Source organism: Ranitomeya imitator, chromosome 4, assembly GCF_032444005.1.
Source record: "Ranitomeya imitator isolate aRanImi1 chromosome 4, aRanImi1.pri, whole genome shotgun sequence".
Classification (NCBI taxonomy): Eukaryota; Metazoa; Chordata; class Amphibia; order Anura; family Dendrobatidae; genus Ranitomeya; species Ranitomeya imitator.
This window is the reverse complement of record NC_091285.1, coordinates 647,518,422-647,537,401: the sequence shown is the minus strand read 5'-3', so window position 1 is coordinate 647,537,401 and position 18,980 is coordinate 647,518,422. Positions and strand designations below refer to the sequence as shown.

Here is an 18,980-nt window from a genome sequence, read left to right as displayed (position 1 = left end):
GGGTCTCTCTGAAGCCCTTAAAGATGTCATGGTGGGATTTCCCATGCCTGCTGGTCTGAATGAGTCTATGTCTTTGGCTATTCAGATCGATCGGCGCTTGCGTGAGCGTAAAACTGTGCACCATTTGGCGGTACTATCTGAGCATGGGCCTGAGCCTATGCAGTGTGATAGGACTTTGACCAGAGCTGAACGGCAGGAACACAGACGTCGGAATGGGCTGTGTTTTTACTGTGGTGACTCCACTCAGGCTATCTCCGATTGTCCTAAGCGCACTAAGCGGTTCGCTAAGTCTGCCACCATTGGTACGGTACAGTCTAAATTTCTTTTGTCCGTTACTCTAATTTGCTCTTTGTCGTCCTATTCTGTTATGGCATTTGTGGATTCAGGCGCTGCCCTGAATTTGATGGACTTGGAGTATGCTAGGCGCTGTGGTTTTTTCTTGGAGCCTTTGCAGCATCCTATTCCATTGAGAGGAACTGATGCTACGCCTTTGGCCAAGAATAAGCCTCAGTACTGGACCCAATTGACCATGTGCATGGCTCCTGCACATCAGGAGGATATCCGTTTTTTGGTGTTACATAATCTGCATGATGTGGTCATTTTAGGGTTACCATGGCTACAGGTCCATCATCCAGTATTGGACTGGAAATCTATGTCTGTGTCCAGCTGGGGTTGCCAGGGGGTACATGGTGATGTTCCATTTTTGTCAATTTCGTCTTCTACTCCTTCTGAAGTTCCGGAGTTTTTGTCGGATTATCAGGATGTATTTGATGAGCCCAAAGCCAGTGCCCTACCTCCTCATAGGGATTGCGATTGTGCAATTAATTTGATTCCTGGTAGTAAGTTTCCTAAGGGCCGATTGTTCAATTTATCTGTGCCAGAATACGCCGCTATGTGGAGTTATATAAAGGAATCCTTGGAGAAAGGCCATATTCGCCCATCGTCATCACCGTTGGGAGCAGGGTTCTTTTTTGTGGCCAAGAAGGATGGTTCTTTGAGACCTTGTATTGATTACCGCCTTCTTAATAAAATTACAGTCAAATTTCAGTATCCTTTGCCGTTGCTGTCCGACTTGTTTGCTCGTATTAAAGGGGCTAGTTGGTTTACCAAGATAGACCTTCGAGGGGCGTATAATCTTGTGCGTATTAAACGGGGCGATGAATGGAAAACAGCATTTAATACGCCCGAGGGCCATTTTGAGTACCTGGTGATGCCATTCGGGCTTTCCAATGCTCCATCAGTATTTCAGTCTTTTATGCATGACATCTTCCGAGAGTACCTGGATAAATTCCTGATTGTGTATTTGGATGATATTTTGGTCTTTTCGGATGATTGGGAGTCTCATGTGAAGCAGGTCAGAATGGTGTTCCAGGTCCTTCGTGCTAATTCCTTGTTTGTGAAGGGGTCAAAGTGTCTCTTTGGAGTTCAGAGGGTTTCATTTTTGGGGTTCATTTTTTCCCCTTCTACTGTCGAGATGGACCCTGTTAAAGTCCAGGCCATTCATGATTGGACTCAGCCGACATCTGTGAAGAGCCTGCAAAAGTTCCTGGGCTTTGCTACTTTTTATAGTCGCTTCATCGCTAATTTTTCTAGTCTTGCTAAACCGTTGACTGATTTGACCAAGAAGGGTGCTGATGTGGTCAATTGGTCTTCTGCGGCCGTGGATGCTTTTCAGGAATTGAAGCGTCGTTTTTCTTCTGCCCCTGTGTTGTGCCAGCCAGATGTTTCGCTCCTGTTTCAGGTTGAGGTTGATGCTTCTGAGATTGGGGCAGGGGCTGTTTTGTCGCAAAAAAGTTCTGATGGCTCGGGAATGAAGCCATGTGCTTTCTTTTCTAGAAAGTTTTCGCCTGCTGAGCGCAATTATGATGTTGGTAATCGTGAATTGTTGGCCATGAAGTGGGCATTCGAGGAGTGGCGTCATTGGCTTGAAGGAGCCAAGCATCGCGTGGTAGTCTTGACAGATCACAAAAATTTGACTTATCTTGAGTCTGCCAAACGGTTGAATCCGAGACAGGCTCGATGGGCGTTGTTTTTCTACCGTTTTGATTTTGTGGTTTCGTACCTTCCGGGCTCTAAGAATGTGAAGGCTGATGCCCTGTCAAGGAGTTTTGTGCCTGACTCTCCGGGTGTTTCTGAGCTGGCAGGTATTCTCAAAAAGGGGATAATTTTGTCTGCCATCTCCACTGATTTGCGGCGGGTGCTGCAAAAATTTCAGGCTGATAGACCTGACCGTTGCCCAGCAGAGAAACTGTTTGTCCCTGATAAATGGACTAATAGAGTTATCTCTGAGCTTCATTGTTCGGTGTTGGCTGGGCATCCTGGAATCTTTGGTACCAGAGATTTGGTGGCTAGATCCTTTTGGTGGCCGTCTTTGTCACGGGATGTGCGTTCTTTTGTGCAGTCCTGTGGGACTTGTGCTCGGGCTAAGCCCTGCTGTTCTCGTGCTAGTGGGTTGCTTTTGCCCTTGCCGGTCCCGAAGAGGCCCTGGACGCATATTTCTATGGATTTTATTTCGGATCTCCCCGTCTCTCAAAAGATGTCAGTCATTTGGGTGGTTTGTGATCGCTTTTCTAAGATGGTCCATTTGGTACCCTTGTCTAAATTGCCTTCCTCCTCTGATTTGGTGCCATTGTTTTTTCAGCATGTGGTTCGTTTGCATGGCATCCCGGAGAACATCGTTTCGGACAGAGGTTCCCAGTTTGTTTCGAGGTTTTGGCGATCCTTTTGTGCTAGGATGTGCATTGATTTGTCTTTTTCCTCGGCTTTCCATCCTCAGACAAATGGCCAAACCAAACGAACTAATCAGACGTTGGAAACATATCTGAGATGCTTTGTTTCTGCTGATCAGGATGATTGGGTGTCCTTTTTGCCGTTGGCTGAGTTTGCCCTTAATAATCAGGCCAGCTCGGCTACTTTGGTTTCGCCGTTTTTCTGCAATTCTGGTTTCCATCCTCGTTTCTCTTCAGGGCAGGTTGAGTCTTTGGACTGTCCTGGTGTAGATACTGTGGTGGATAGGTTGCAGCAGATTTGGACTCATGTGGTGGACAATTTGACATTGTCCCAGGAGAAGGCTCAACGTTTCGCTAACCGCCGGTGCTGTGTGGGTCCCCGACTTCGTGTTGGGGATTTGGTTTGGTTGTCGTCTCGTTATGTTCCTATGAAGATTTCCTCTCCTAAGTTTAAGCCTCGTTTCATTGGTCCGTATAAAATTTCTGAGGTTATCAATCCTGTGTCATTTCGTTTGGCCCTTCCAGATTCTTTTGCCATCCATAATGTGTTCCATAGGTCGTTATTGCGGAGATACGTGGCGCCTGTGGTTCCATCCGTTGACCCTCCTGCTCCGGTGTTGGTTGAGGGGGAGTTGGAGTATGTGGTGGAGAAGATTTGGGATTCTCGTATTTCGAGATGGAAACTCCAGTATTTGGTCAAGTGGAAGGGTTATGGTCAGGAGGATAATTCCTGGGTTTTTGCCTCTGATGTTCATGCGGCCGATCTGGTTCGTGCCTTTCATTTGGCTCATCCTGGTCAGCCTGGGGGCTCTCGTGAGGGTTCGGTGACCCCTCCTCAAGGGGGGGGGTACTGTTGTGAATTCTGTTGTCAGGCTCCCTCCTGTGGTCATGAATGGTACTTCGGCTGGTTCTGTCCATGGACTTTCTCTGGTGCCTGTGGGTGTTTCTGAGTTTCCTTCCACAGGTGACGAGGCTAATTCGTTAATGGGCTGCTCTATTTAACTCCACTTAGATCTTTGCCCCATGCCAGCTGTCAATGTTGTACTAAGGCTCTAGTTCGCTCCTGTATCGTTCTGAGTTCCTGTTGCTCCAGTAGAAGCTAAGTACCTCTGTGCTATTTTGCTTGTTTGCTATTTTTTCTGTCCAGCTTGCTTTTGTCAATATTGCCTTGCTTGCTGGAAGCTCTGGGACGCAGAGGGGCGCCTCCCGCACCGTGAGTCGGTGCGGAAGGTATTTTTCCCTGCAGTCTCTACGTGGTCTTTTGTAGGTTTTTGTGCTGACCGCAAAGTAACCTTTTCTATCCTCGGTCTGTTCAGTAAGTCGGGCCTCACTTTGCTAAATCTATTTCATCTCTGTGTTTGTATTTTCATCTTTACTCACAGTCATTATATGTGGGGGGCTGCCTTTTCCTTTGGGGAATTTCTCTGAGGCAAGGTAGGCTTTATTTTTCTATCTTCAGGGCTAGCTAGTTTCTTAGGCTGTGCCGAGTTGCATAGGGAGCGTTAGGCGCAATCCACGGCTGTTTCTAGTGTGTTTTGATAGGTTTAGGGATTGCGGTCAGCAGAGTTCCCACGTCCCAGAGCTCGTCCTTATTATCAGTAACTATCAGGTCCATTATTTGTCCAAACCACCGGATCATAACATTCCTCATGTACTAGCACATGATTTTGAAAAGTTACCTGAAACAACAGCTATGCATTAATCAAGTGTAGTGCCACCTATACTCACACAGAGTAGGCTGATCCCCACGACTATCATTCCCAGGAGAGTGCACAACCACCTGATAAAAGAAGATGCTGAGTAATTCCTTAGTTCTAGTCCAGTATTTCATGACATACTAAATATGTAAAACTTGAAAAATAAAAGACCCACCTGCCCATCTTGTGTGCCAAAAAACCAAACAGGTTGGTGCATAAGAGGTATGAGATGCTGGCAGGTAGGAATGCCAAACCTGTTAAAGTAAATGGTGCAGTTTACACAGTGGGGTCGTCATCAATGGGTATCAAAAATTATTACTAAGAACACGGTAAAAGGAACCGAGAACAGTTCTAAACCTAGAAAGGTAAATCTGGGTACTAATAATATGTAGAAGCCATATGTACTAGGGTGAAGAAAACTAGGAGAGTCACTGGCAGATAAGGATCTGGGTGTACCTGTAGATCAGGAGTCACTTGTAGAGAAGGATCTGGGTGTACCTGTAGATAAGGAGAGTCACTTGTGTAGATCCATCTGAGTGTGCCTGTAGATTAGGAGAGTCACTTGTGTAGATGGATCTGAGTGTGCCTCTAGATTAAGAGAGTCACTTGTAGAGAAGGATCTGGGTGTACCTGTAGATCAGGAGAGTCACTTGTGTAGATGGATCTGAGTGTGCCTCTAGATTAAGAGAATCACTTGTAGAGAAGGATCTGGGTGTACCTGTAGATCAGGAGAGTCACTTGTGTAGATGAATCTGAGTGTGCCTCTAGATTAAGAGAGTCACTTGTAGAGAAGGATCTGGGTGTACCTGTAGATCAAGAGAGTCACTTGTGTAGATGGATCTGAGTGTGCCTCTAGATTAAGAGAATCACTTGTAGAGAAGGATCTGGGTGTACCTGTAGATTAGGAGAGTCACTTGTAGAGAAGGATCTGGGTGTACCTGTGGATGAGGAGAGTCACTTGAAGAGAAGGATCTGGGTGTGCCTGTAGATCAGGAGAGTCACTTGTGTAGATGGATCTGAGTGTGCCTGTAGATTAGGAGAGTCACTTGTAGAGAAGGATCTGGGTGTGCCTGTAGATTAGGAGAGTCACTTGTGTAGATCCATCTGAGTGTGCCTGTAGATCAGGAGAGTCACTTGTAGAGAATGATCTGGGTGTGCTGAAGATCAGGAGAGTCACTTGTGTAGATCCTTCTGAGTGTGCCTGAAGATCAGGAGAATCACTTGTGTAGATGGATCTGAGTGTGCCTGTAGATTAAGAGAGTCACTTGTGTAGATCCATCTGAGTGTCCCTGTAGATTAGGAGTGTCACTTGTTGAGAAGGACCTGAGTGTGCTGAAGATCAGGAGAGTCACTTGTGGAGATGGATCTGAGTGTACCTGTCGATCCTAGACTAACAGCATGCAATGTCCATCAGCGGCTTCTCAGGCCAGGAGGATAATGTCTTGTATTAGGCTGGGTTCCCATTGCGTTAATGGGAAAGCGCTAACGGACAGCGTTGCACGGCGAAATTAACGCCGTGCAACGCGTCCGTTAGCGCGCCCATTCACGGCAATGGGAACGCGCAGCACTAGCGCGTGCCATGTTTGGCACGCGCTAGCGACGCGCTGGTGTTTCCTGGCGCGCCGCGGACGCTGCTTGCAGCGTCCGAGGCGCGCCCGCGGTCCGTTCCCCGCTCTCGCAGATCGGGGATCTGCGAGAGCGGGGACGTTACCGCGACCCCGGGACGCGGCCCCATTAAAAACATTGCGTTAGCGCAACCCGCTAGCGCTAGCGCTAAACGGGTTGCACCAACGCAATATGAACCTAGCCTTAGATGAGATATGGGATCGTGAGACAGGGACATAATACTACCAATTTACAAAAGGTTAGTGCATCCTCATCTGCAGTATGTAGTTCAGTTCTGGGCACTAGTTCATAGAAAGGATGCCCTGTAGATAGTAAAGATACAAAGAAGAGCCACATAACAGATAAATGGCATGAAGGGTCTGAGTATTGAGGAAGGATTAAAATAATTAAATTTATTTAGTCTTGAGAAGACATGTCAAAGGGTGAACAAGAATAACTAGTCAAAAGGTGTTTCATGTAAAACCTCCTCAAAAGACAAGAAGACATTCCCTCCACCTGGAGAAAGAAAGGTTCAATCTCCAGAGGAGACAAGGCTTCTTTACCATGAGACCTATTAGTCCGTGGAATAGACGACCTCACCAGCTGGTCATAGCAAAATCCTTCTATGGTTCCTAAAAAAAGTTTAGATGCTTTTTTTTTTAGAAGAAACTTACATAAATCTTTATGTCAATATACACAATGTTTTTTGTGAATCTTGATCAGGAGGAAAAAAATGTGCTCTTTTAGTTTCAACTGGATCATGCATTATGGATGTACCTAAACTCCTTCCCTTTATCCTTTCCCCTGTCTCAGCTGAGCTTCCTGGACATGAATCTGTTTTAAACCATAGTAAGTACATAATTGTGTAGGTTTGGCAGGCACCAATCTAATGAATATGGCTAGCATAACTGCTGTTTCCAGTGTGCAAATCTTAGTAGAAGCTTTGTCTCCTAAAGTCTCACTGGCACAAGCATGGATCCTCTATTTCGTGAGGCTCCATATCAAAATAGTTTGTCAAATCTGAGGCTAGATTTAAAGGAAATCTGTCAACAGATTTTTGCTGCTCCCATCTGAGAGCAGCATGATGTAGGGGCTGTATAAAAGCCAGCTAGACTAGGGTTACATCCTAGCACTGCAGTTCTTGATTAGATGCACCTGGATAGCTTTTGACTAAGAACCAGGGCTTGTGGTCACCTGGGAGCTCTCAGTCTGCTGGGGATGTTGAGCAGAGGTGAGTGTGTGGAAGCTGGTGAGTCACCAACCAAAATGTGAGCTGTAGCTGATGGAGAAACAAGCCAGAGTCTTTCTCTGCATATGTCAGCTAGGAAAGCTGAGCAGTCTGTGTGATGGATCTGCAGTGTAATGTGTGGAAGCTGCAGCCTGTTCAATATGAGTTGTCCTTGAAGTTGAACTTTTCTATTTGGCGCTGGAGACTGCTGGAGTTTGGGTTGAAGGTGATACCGAGACTGGTAGGTCAGTACATCTTCTTTGTGTAGAGTTTTCTCCAGAAAAATGGACTGTATAAATCCTCTTATTGTATCAGGGGTAAAGAAAAGATCTCTGGTGTTGGCAGTCTCAGCCTGAAGCTGAGAGGGAGAGGACTGTGATCTGTTCGGTGACCCCGCACTGACATATATGTGCCTGCTGAATGATCTGCTATTTGCTGTGATACCTTTTTGCCCAGAAGAGGCTGTTTTGGTTGAATCCTTGGAGATTTTATGAAAGCAATAAAACTGCATGTTTAGACCAAACCCCAGTGACTGTGTATACGCTACCTACTGCCTACAAGAAAGCATGAATCCCTACAGGGCATAGACCCTAATTTCAACGATGTATCACTTACTGGGCTGCTCGCTGCAGATTCGATAAAATCACAGTTTTATCTGAAGCAGATTGACCAGTTCTCTAAATGCTGAGCCCTGTATAACTCCACCCTCACTACTGATTGGCAGCTTTCTGTGTACACTGTGTGTAGGCAGAAAGCTACCAATCGGTGGTGGGGGCTGGGATAGTGCTAATCTCCTGCTGATAAAATTGTGATTTTTCTCAAAACTACAGAATGCAGTAAGTGACACATCAATGGAATCAGGGTCTATGTCTCTACACTATAGTGTTCTCAGATTAGTTGGAAAAACTGGTCACAGATTCCCTTTAAGGCATTGTGATGGAAGACTAAATGTGAAACTGAGGCAGTACATATACTGCTGGATTACTAGGTAACGACGAGTAAGAACTGGGTACTGTTCTCTGTGCACTGACCTACCGTACTCAGTCCTAATAAATGCTTTTCTGGGCTTTTAGATATGATAAGTTCTTGTTATCATGATTAGTCCGGCCAGTGAAGAAATGGTTAAATATCCCAGGCTTCCAGTTAACAGGGCGTACAATTATATAATTATAGGCACAACCTTAGGACAATTTGGTTTAAGTTGTTAATGCTTCTGTAATGAGATTTCGGAGGCCGGAGGTTGATTAAGTGCTTTGATTTCCAGGAGACGTTTAATGTGATGCTGAGCAGTCGCTGTTCTATATACAGCAGTCTCCCAAAAAAGACATCAATCTGTGCTCGTCTCGCACACCGTGAAGATGGCAATAAAATATACTGCAGGGCCTCGAAAAACTAAAGCAGTGGTCCCCAACCTTTCTTGCCATGAGAGCCATATTCAACACTGACGGATGGTCATGAGCCACATTCAGCACTAAGAGACGGTCGTGATCCACATTCAGCACTGACGGATGGTCGTGAGCCACATTCAGCACTGACCGATGGTTGTGAGCCACATTCAGCACTGAGAGATGGTCGTGAGCAACATTCAGCACTGACGGATGGCCGTGAGCCACATTCAGCACTAAGAGATGGTCGTGATCCACATTCAGCACTGACGGATGGTCGTGAGCCATATTCAGCACTGACGGATGGTCGTGAGCCACATTCAGCACTAAGAGATGGTCGTGATCCGCATTCAGCACTGACGGATGGTCGTGAGCCACATTCAGCACTGACGGATGGTCGTGAGCCACATTCAGCACTAAGATATAATAATAATAAGTAAGAGAGGGTCATGAGCCACATTCAGCACTGAGAGATGGTCGTGAGCCACATGCAACCCTGACGGATGGTCGTGATCCACAATCAACACTGTCGGATGGTCATGAGCCAAATTCAGCAATGAGAGATGATCGTGAGCCACATTCAGCACTGATGGATGGTCGTGAGCTAAATTCAGCACTGACGGATGGTTGTGAGCCAAATTCAGCACTGACGGAGGTCGTGAGCCACATTCAGCACTAAGAGATGGTTGGGAGCCACATTCAACATTAAAGGATGGTAGTGAGCCACATTCAGCACTGACGGAGGTCGTGAGCCACATTCAGCACTAAGAGATGGTCGGGAGCCACATTCAACATTGACGGATGGTAGTGAGCCACATTCAGCACTGACGGATGGTCGTGAGCCACATTCAACATTGACGGATGGTAGTGAGCCACATTCAGCACTGACGGATGGTCGTGAGCCACATTCAACATTGACAGATGGTAGTGAGCCACATTCAGCACTGACGGATGGTCGTGAGCCACATTTAGCACTGACGGATGGTCGTGATCCACATTCAACACTGTCGGATGGTCGTGAGCCACATTCAGCACTGACAGATGGTCGTGAGCCGCATTCAGCACTGACGGATGGTCGTGATCCACATTCAGCACTGACAGATGGTCGTGAGCCACATTCAGCACTGACTGATGGTCGTGAGCCACATTCAGCACTGACTGATGGATGTGAGCCACATTCAGCACTGAGAGATGGTCGTGATGCGCTTTCAACACTGTTGGATAGTCGTGAGCCACATTCAGCACTGACGGATGGTCGTGATCCACATTCAGCACTGACATGGTCGTGAGCCACATTCAGCACTGACTGATGGTCGTGAGCCACATTCAGCACTGACTGATGGATGTGAGCCACATTCAGCACTGAGAGATGGTCGTGATGCGCTTTCAACACTGTTGGATAGTCGTGAGCCACATTCAGCACTGACGGATGGTTGTGAGCTACATTCAGCACTGACGGATGGTCGTGAGCCGCATTCAGCACTGACGGATGGTCGTGAGCCAAAGTCAGCACTGACGGAAGGTTGTGAGCCACATTCAGCACTGACCGATGGTTGTGAGCCACATTCAGCACTGAGAGATGGTCGTGAGCAACATTCTGCACTGACGGATGGTCGTGAGCCACATTCAGCACTAAGAGATGGTCGTGAGCCACATTCAGCACTGAGAGATGGTCGTGAGCCACATTCAGCACTGAGAGATGGTCGTGAGCCACATTCAGCACTGAGAGATGGTCATGAGCAACATTCTGCACTGACGGATGGTCGTGATCCACAATCAACACTGTCGGATGGTCATGAGCCAAATTCAGCAATGAGAGATGATCGTGAGCCACATTCAGCACTGATGGATGGTCGTGAGCTAAATTCAGCACTGACGGATGGTTGTGAGCCAAATTCAGCACTGACGGAGGTCGTGAGCCACATTCAGCACTAAGAGATGGTTGGGAGCCACATTCAACATTAAAGGATGGTAGTGAGCCACATTCAGCACTGACGGAGGTCGTGAGCCACATTCAGCACTAAGAGATGGTCGGGAGCCACATTCAACATTGACGGATGGTAGTGAGCCACATTCAGCACTGACGGATGGTCGTGAGCCACATTCAACATTGACGGATGGTAGTGAGCCACATTCAGCACTGACGGATGGTCGTGAGCCACATTCAACATTGACAGATGGTAGTGAGCCACATTCAGCACTGACGGATGGTCGTGAGCCACATTTAGCACTGACGGATGGTCGTGATCCACATTCAACACTGTCGGATGGTCGTGAGCCACATTCAGCACTGACAGATGGTCGTGAGCCGCATTCAGCACTGACGGATGGTCGTGATCCACATTCAGCACTGACAGATGGTCGTGAGCCACATTCAGCACTGACTCATGGTCGTGAGCCACATTCAGCACTGACTGATGGATGTGAGCCACATTCAGCACTGAGAGATGGTCGTGATGCGCTTTCAACACTGTTGGATAGTCGTGAGCCACATTCAGCACTGACGGATGGTCGTGATCCACATTCAGCACTGACATGGTCGTGAGCCACATTCAGCACTGACTGATGGTCGTGAGCCACATTCAGCACTGACTGATGGATGTGAGCCACATTCAGCACTGAGAGATGGTCGTGATGCGCTTTCAACACTGTTGGATAGTCGTGAGCCACATTCAGCACTGACGGATGGTTGTGAGCCACATTCAGCACTGACGGATGGTCGTGAGCCGCATTCAGCACTGACGGATGGTCGTGAGCCAAAGTCAGCACTGACGGAAGGTTGTGAGCCACATTCAGCACTGACCGATGGTTGTGAGCCACATTCAGCACTGAGAGATGGTCGTGAGCAACATTCTGCACTGACGGATGGTCGTGAGCCACATTCAGCACTGAGAGATGGTCGTGAGCCACATTCAGCACTGAGAGATGGTCGTGAGCCACATTCAGCACTGAGAGATGGTCGTGAGCCACATTCAGCACTGAGAGATGGTCATGAGCAACATTCTGCACTGACGGATGGTCGTGAGCCACAATCAGCACTAAGAGATGGTCGTGAGCTTCATTCAACATTGACAGATGGTCATGAGCCACATTCAGCACTGAGAGATGGTCGTAATCCACATTTAACTCTGTCGGATGGTCGTGAGCCACATTCAGCACTGACGGATGGTTGTGAGCCACATTCAGCACTGACAGATGGTTGTGAGGCGCATTCAGCACTGACGGATGGTTGTGAGCCACATTCAGCACTGACAGATGGTCGTGAGCCGCATTCAGCACTGACGGATGGTCGTAATCCGCATTCAACACTGTTGGATGGTCGTGGACCACATTCAGCACTGACTGATGGTTGTGAGCCACATTCAGCACTGAGAGATGGTTGTGATCCACATTCAGCACTGACGGATGGTAGTGATGCGCATTCAACACTGTCGGATAGTCGTGAGCCACATTCAGCACTGACGGATGGTTGTGAGCCACATTCAGCACTAACGGATCATTGTGAGCTTCATTCAGCACTGATGGATGGTTGTGAGCCAAAGTCAGCACTGACGGATGGTCGTGAGCCACATTCAACACTAACGGATGGTTGTGAGCCACATTCAGCACTGAGAGATGGTCCTGAGCAACATTCTGCACTGACGGATGGTCATGAGCCACATTCAGCGCTGAGAGGTGGTTGTGAGCTGCATTCAACACTGACGGACGGTCATGAGCCACATTCAGCACTGACTGAAGATTGTGAGCCACATTCAGCACTGAGAGATGGTCGTGAGCAACATTCAGCACTGACGGATGGTCGTGAGCCACATTCAGCACTAAGAGATGGTCGTGATCCACATTCAGCACTGACGGATGGTCGTGAGCCACATTCAGCACTGAGAGATGGTCATGAGCCTAAGAGATGGTCGTGAGCCGCATTCAACATTGACAGATGGTCGTGAGCCACATTCAGCACTGACGGATGGTCGAGAGCCACATTCAGCACTGAGAGATGGTTGTGAGCTGCATTCAACACTGACGGATGGTCATGAGCCACATTCAGCACTGACTGAAGATTGTGAGCCACATTCAGCACTGAGAGATGGTCGTGAGCAACATTCAGCACTGACGGATGGTCGTGAGCCACATTCAGCACTAAGAGATGGTCGTGATCCACATTCAGCACTGACGGATGGTCGTGAGCCACATTCAGCACTGAGAGATGGTCATGAGCCTAAGAGATGGTCGTGAGCCGCATTCAACATTGACAGATGGTCGTGAGCCACATTCAGCACTGACGGATGGTCGTGAGCCACATTCAGCACTGAGAGATGGTCGTGAGCCACATTCAGCACTGACGGATGGTCATGATCCACATTCAGCACTGACTGAAGATTGTGAGCCACATTCAGCACTGAGAGATGGTTGTGAGCAACATTCAGCACTGACTGATGGTCATGAGCCACATTCAGCACTGACTGAAGATTGTGAGCCACATTCAGCACTGAGAGATGGTCGTGAGCAACATTCAGCACTGACGGATGGTCGTGAGCCACATTCAGCACTAAGAGATGGTCGTGATCCACATTCAGCACTGACGGATGGTCGTGAGCCACATTCAGCACTGAGAGATGGTCATGAGCCTAAGAGATGGTCGTGAGCCGCATTCAACATTGACAGATGGTCGTGAGCCACATTCAGCACTGACAGATGGTCGTGAGCCACATTCAGCACTGAGAGATGGTCGTGAGCCACATTCAGCACTGACGGATGGTTATGATCCACATTCAACACTGTCGGATGGTCGTGAGCCAAATTCAGCAATGAGAGATGATCGTGAGCCACATTCAGCACTGACGGATGGTCGTGAGCTAGATTCAGCGCTGACAGATGGTCGTAAGCCAAATTCAGCACTGACGGATGGTCATGAGCCACATTCAGCACTGAGAGATGGTTGTGAGCTGCATTCAACACTGACGGATGGTCATGAGCCACATTCAGCACTGACTGAAGATTGTGAGCCACATTCAGCACTGAGAGATGGTCGTGAGCAACATTCAGCACTGACGGATGGTCGTGAGCCACATTCAGCACTAAGAGATGGTCGTGAGCCACATTCAGCACTGAGAGATGGTCATGAGCCTAAGAGATGGTCGTGAGCCGCATTCAACATTGACAGATGGTCGTGAGCCACATTCAGCACTGACGGATGGTCGAAAGCCACATTCAGCACTGAGAGATGGTCGTGAGCCACATTCAGCAATGACGGATGGTCATGATCCACATTCAACACTGTCGGATGGTCGTGAGCCAAATTCAGCAATGAGAGATGATCGTGAGCCACATTCAGCACTGATGGATGGTCGTGAGCTATTCAGCAATGAGAGATGATCGTGAGCCACATTCAGCACTGATGGATGGTCGTGAGCTAGATTCAGCACTGACGGATGGTCGTAAGCCAAATTCAGCACTGACGGATGGTCGTGAGCCACATTCAGCACTGACGGATGGTCGTGAGCCACATTCAGCATTGAGAGATGGTCGTGAGCCACATTCAGCACTGACGGATGGTCATGATCCACATTCAGCACTGACTGAAGATTGTGAGCCACATTCAGCACTGAGAGATAGTTGTGAGCAACATTCAGCACTGACTGATGGTCATGAGCCACATTCAGCACTGACTGAAGATTGTGAGCCACATTCAGCACTGAGAGATGGTCGTGAGCAACATTCAGCACTGACGGATGGTCGTGAGCCACATTCAGCACTAAGAGATGGTCGTGATCCACATTCAGCACTGACGGATGGTCGTGAGCCACATTCAGCACTGAGAGATGGTCATGAGCCTAAGAGATGGTCGTGAGCCGCATTCAGCACTGACGGATGGTCATGAGCCACATTCAGCACTGAGAGATGGTTGTGAGCTGCATTCAACACTGACGGATGGTCATGAGCCACATTCAGCACTGACTGAAGATTGTGAGCCACATTCAGCACTGAGAGATGGTCGTGAGCAACATTCAGCACTGACGGATGGTCGTGAGCCACATTCAGCACTAAGAGATGGTCGTGAGCCACATTCAGCACTGAGAGATGGTCATGAGCCTAAGAGATGGTCGTGAGCCGCATTCAACATTGACAGATGGTCGCGAGCCACATTCAGCACTGACAGATGGTCGAGAGCCACATTCAGCACTGAAAGATGGTCGTGAGCCACATTCAGCAATGACGGATGGTCATGATCCACATTCAACACTGTCGGATAGTCGTGAGCCAAATTCAGCAATGAGAGATGATCGTGAGCCACATTCAGCACTGATGGATGGTCGTGAGCTAGATTCAGCACTGACGGATGGTCGTAAGCCAAATTCAGCACTGACGGATGGTCTTGAGCCACATTCAGCACTAAGAGATGGTCGTGATCCACATTCAGCACTGACGGATGGTCGTGATCCACATTCAGCACTGTCAGATGGTCGTGAGCCACATTCAGCACTGACGGATGTCATGAGCCACATTCAGCACTAAGAGATGGTCGTGAGCCACATTCAGGACTAAGAGATGGTCGTGAGCCACATTCAACACTGTCAGATGGTCGTGAGCCACATTCAGCACTGACGGATGGTTGTGAGCCACATTCAGCACTGACAGATGGTCGTGAGCCACATTCAGCACTGAGACATGGTTGTGATCCACTTTCAGCACTGACGGATGGTCATGATCCGCATTCAACACTGTCGGATGATCATGAGCCATACTCAGCACTGACGGATGGTCGTGAGCCAAAGTCAGCACTGACGGATGGTCGTGAGCCACATTCAGCACTGACGGATGATTGTGAGCTACATTCAGCGCTAAGAGATGGTCGTGATCCACATTCAACACTGACGGATGGTCGTGAGCCATATTCAGCACTGACGGATGGTCGTGAGCCACATTCAGCACTAAGAGATGGTCGTGATCCGCATTCAGCACTGACGGATGGTCGTGAGCCACATTCAGCACTGACGGATGGTCGTGAGCCACATTCAGCACTAAGATATAATAATAATAAGTAAGAGAGGGTCATGAGCCACATTCAGCACTGAGAGATGGTCGTGAGCCACATGCAACCCTGACGGATGGTCGTGATCCACAATCAACACTGTCGGATGGTCATGAGCCAAATTCAGCAATGAGAGATGATCGTGAGCCACATTCAGCACTGATGGATGGTCGTGAGCTAAATTCAGCACTGACGGATGGTCGTGAGCCAAATTCAGCACTGACGGAGGTCGTGAGCCACATTCAGCACTAAGAGATGGTCAGGAGCCACATTCAACATTAACGGATGGTAGTGAGCCACATTCAGCACTGACGGAGGTCGTGAGCCACATTCAGCACTAAGAGATGGTCGGGAGCCACATTCAACATTGACGGATGGTAGTGAGCCACATTCAGCACTGACGGATGGTCGTGAGCCACATTCAACATTGACGGATGGTAGTGAGCCACATTCAGCACTGACGGATGGTCGTGAGCCACATTCAACATTGACGGATGGTAGTGAGCCACATTCAGCACTGACGGATGGTCGTGAGCCACATTTAGCACTGACGGATGGTCGTGATCCACATTCAACACTGTCGGATGGTCGTGAGCCACATTCAGCACTGACGGATGGTTGTGAGCCACATTCAGCACTGACAGATGGTCGTGAGCCGCATTCAGCACTGACGGATGGTCGTGATCCACATTCAGCACTGACAGATGGTCGTGAGCCACATTCAGCACTGACTGATGGTCGTGAGCCACATTCAGCACTGACTGATGGATGTGAGCCACATTCAGCACTGAGAGATGGTTGTGATGCGCTTTCAACACTGTTGGATAGTCGTGAGCCACATTCAGCACTGACGGATGGTCGTGATCCACATTCAGCACTGACAGATGGTCGTGAGCCACATTCAGCACTGACTGATGGTCGTGAGCCACATTCAGCACTGACTGATGGATGTGAGCCACATTCAGCACTGAGAGATGGTCGTGATGCGCTTTCAACACTGTTGGATAGTCGTGAGCCACATTCAGCACTGACGGATGGTTGTGAGCCACATTCAGCACTGACGGATGGTCGTGAGCCGCATTCAGCACTGACGGATGGTCGTGAGCCAAAGTCAGCACTGACGGAAGGTTGTGAGCCAGATTCAGCACTGACCGATGGTTGTGAGCCACATTCAGCACTGAGAGATGGTCGTGAGCAACATTCTGCACTGACGGATGGTCGTGAGCCACATTCAGCACTGAGAGATGGTCGTGAGCCACATTCAGCACTGAGAGATGGTCGTGAGCCACATTCAGCACTGAGAGATGGTCGTGAGCCACATTCAGCACTGAGAGATGGTCATGAGCAACATTCTGCACTGACGGATGGTCGTGAGCCACAATCAGCACTAAGAGATGGTCGTGAGCTTCATTCAACATTGACAGATGGTCATAAGCCACATTCAGCACTGAGAGATGGTCGTAATTCACATTTAACTCTGTCGGATGGTCGTGAGCCACATTCAGCACTGACGGATGGTTGTGAGCCACATTTAGCACTGACAGATGGTTGTGAGCCGCATTCAGCACTGACGGATGGTTGTGAGCCACATTCAGCACTGACAGATGGTTGTGAGCCGCATTCAGCACTGACGGATGGTCGTAATCCGCATTCAACACTGTTGGATGGTCGTGGACCACATTCAGCACTGACTGATGGTTGTGAGCCACATTCAGCACTGAGAGATGGTTGTGATCCACATTCAGCACTGACGGATGGTAGTGATGCGCATTCAACACTGTCGGATAGTCGTGAGCCACATTCAGCACTGACGGATGGTTGTGAGCCACATTCAGCACTAACGGATCATTGTGAGCTTCATTCAGCACTGATGGATGGTTGTGAGCCAAAGTCAGCACTGACGGATGGTCGTGAGCCACATTCAACACTAACGGATGGTTGTGAGCCACATTCAGCACTGAGAGATGGTCCTGAGCAACATTCTGCACTGACGGATGGTCATGAGCCACATTCAGCGCTGAGAGATGGTTGTGAGCTGCATTCAACACTGACGGACGGTCATGAGCCACATTCAGCACTGACTGAAGATTGTGAGCCATATTCAGCACTGAGAGATGGTCGTGAGCAACATTCTGCACTGACGGATGGTCGTGAGCCACATTCAGCACTAAGAGATGGTCGTGATCCACATTCAGCACTGACGGATGGTCGTGAGCCACATTCAGCACTGAGAGATGGTCATGAGCCTAAGAGATGGTCGTGAGCCGCATTCAACATTGACAGATGGTCGTGAGCCACATTCAGCACTGACAGATGGTCGTGAGCCACATTCAGCACTGAGAGATGGTCGTGAGCCACATTCAGCACTGACGGATGGTCATGATCCACATTCAGCACTGACTGAAGATTGTGAGCCACATTCAGCACTGAGAGATGGTTGTGAGCAACATTCAGCACTGACTGATGGTCATGAGCCACATTCAGCACTGACTGAAGATTGTGAGCCACATTCAGCACTGAGAGATGGTCGTGAGCAACATTCAGCACTGACGGATGGTCGTGAGCCACATTCAGCACTAAGAGATGGTCGTGATCCACATTCAGCACTGACGGATGGTCGTGAGCCACATTCAGCACTGAGAGATGGTCATGAGCCTAAGAGATGGTCGTGAGCCGCATTCAACATTGACAGATGGTCGTGAGCCACATTCAGCACTGACGGATGGTTGTGAGCCACATTCAGCACTGAGAGATGGTCCTGAGCAACATTCTGCACTGACGGATGGTCATGAGCCACATTCAGCACTGAGAGATGGTTGTGAGCTGCATTCAACACTGACGGATGGTCATGAGCCACATTCAGCACTGACTGAAGATTGTGAGCCACATTCAGCACTGAGAGATGGTCGTGAGCAACATTCAGCACTGACGGATGGTCGTGAGCCACATTCAGCACTAAGAGACGGTCGTGATCCACATTCAGCACTGACGGATGGTCGTGAGCCACATTCAGCACTGAGAGATGGTCATGAGCCTAAGAGATGGTCGTGAGCCGCATTCAACATTGACAGATGGTCGTGAGCCACATTCAGCACTGACGGATGGTCGTGAGCCACATTCAGCACTGAGAGATGGTCGTGAGCCACATTCAGCACTGACGGATGGTCATGATCCACATTCAGCACTGACTGAAGATTGTGAGCCACATTCAGCACTGAGAGATGGTTGTGAGCAACATTCAGCACTGACTGATGGTCATGAGCCACATTCAGCACTGACTGAAGATTGTGAGCCACATTCAGCACT

At 48.8% G+C, this 18,980-nt stretch overlaps 1 protein-coding gene across 2 annotated transcripts in view; it reads right to left on the bottom strand.

Annotated features, from left to right (window-relative positions):
• The window catches only part of LOC138674327 (chromaffin granule amine transporter-like), an 82,414-nt gene that overhangs the window by 11,500 nt on the left and 51,934 nt on the right, over positions 1-18,980 (bottom strand). For both annotated transcript variants that reach the window (XM_069762189.1, XM_069762188.1), the window contains 2 exons: positions 4,602-4,680; positions 4,458-4,509 (listed from right to left, as the gene is read on the bottom strand). In XM_069762189.1, coding sequence (XP_069618290.1) covers positions 4,458-4,509; positions 4,602-4,680 — 131 coding nt within the window. The remainder of the gene's footprint in view (positions 1-4,457; positions 4,510-4,601; positions 4,681-18,980) is intronic.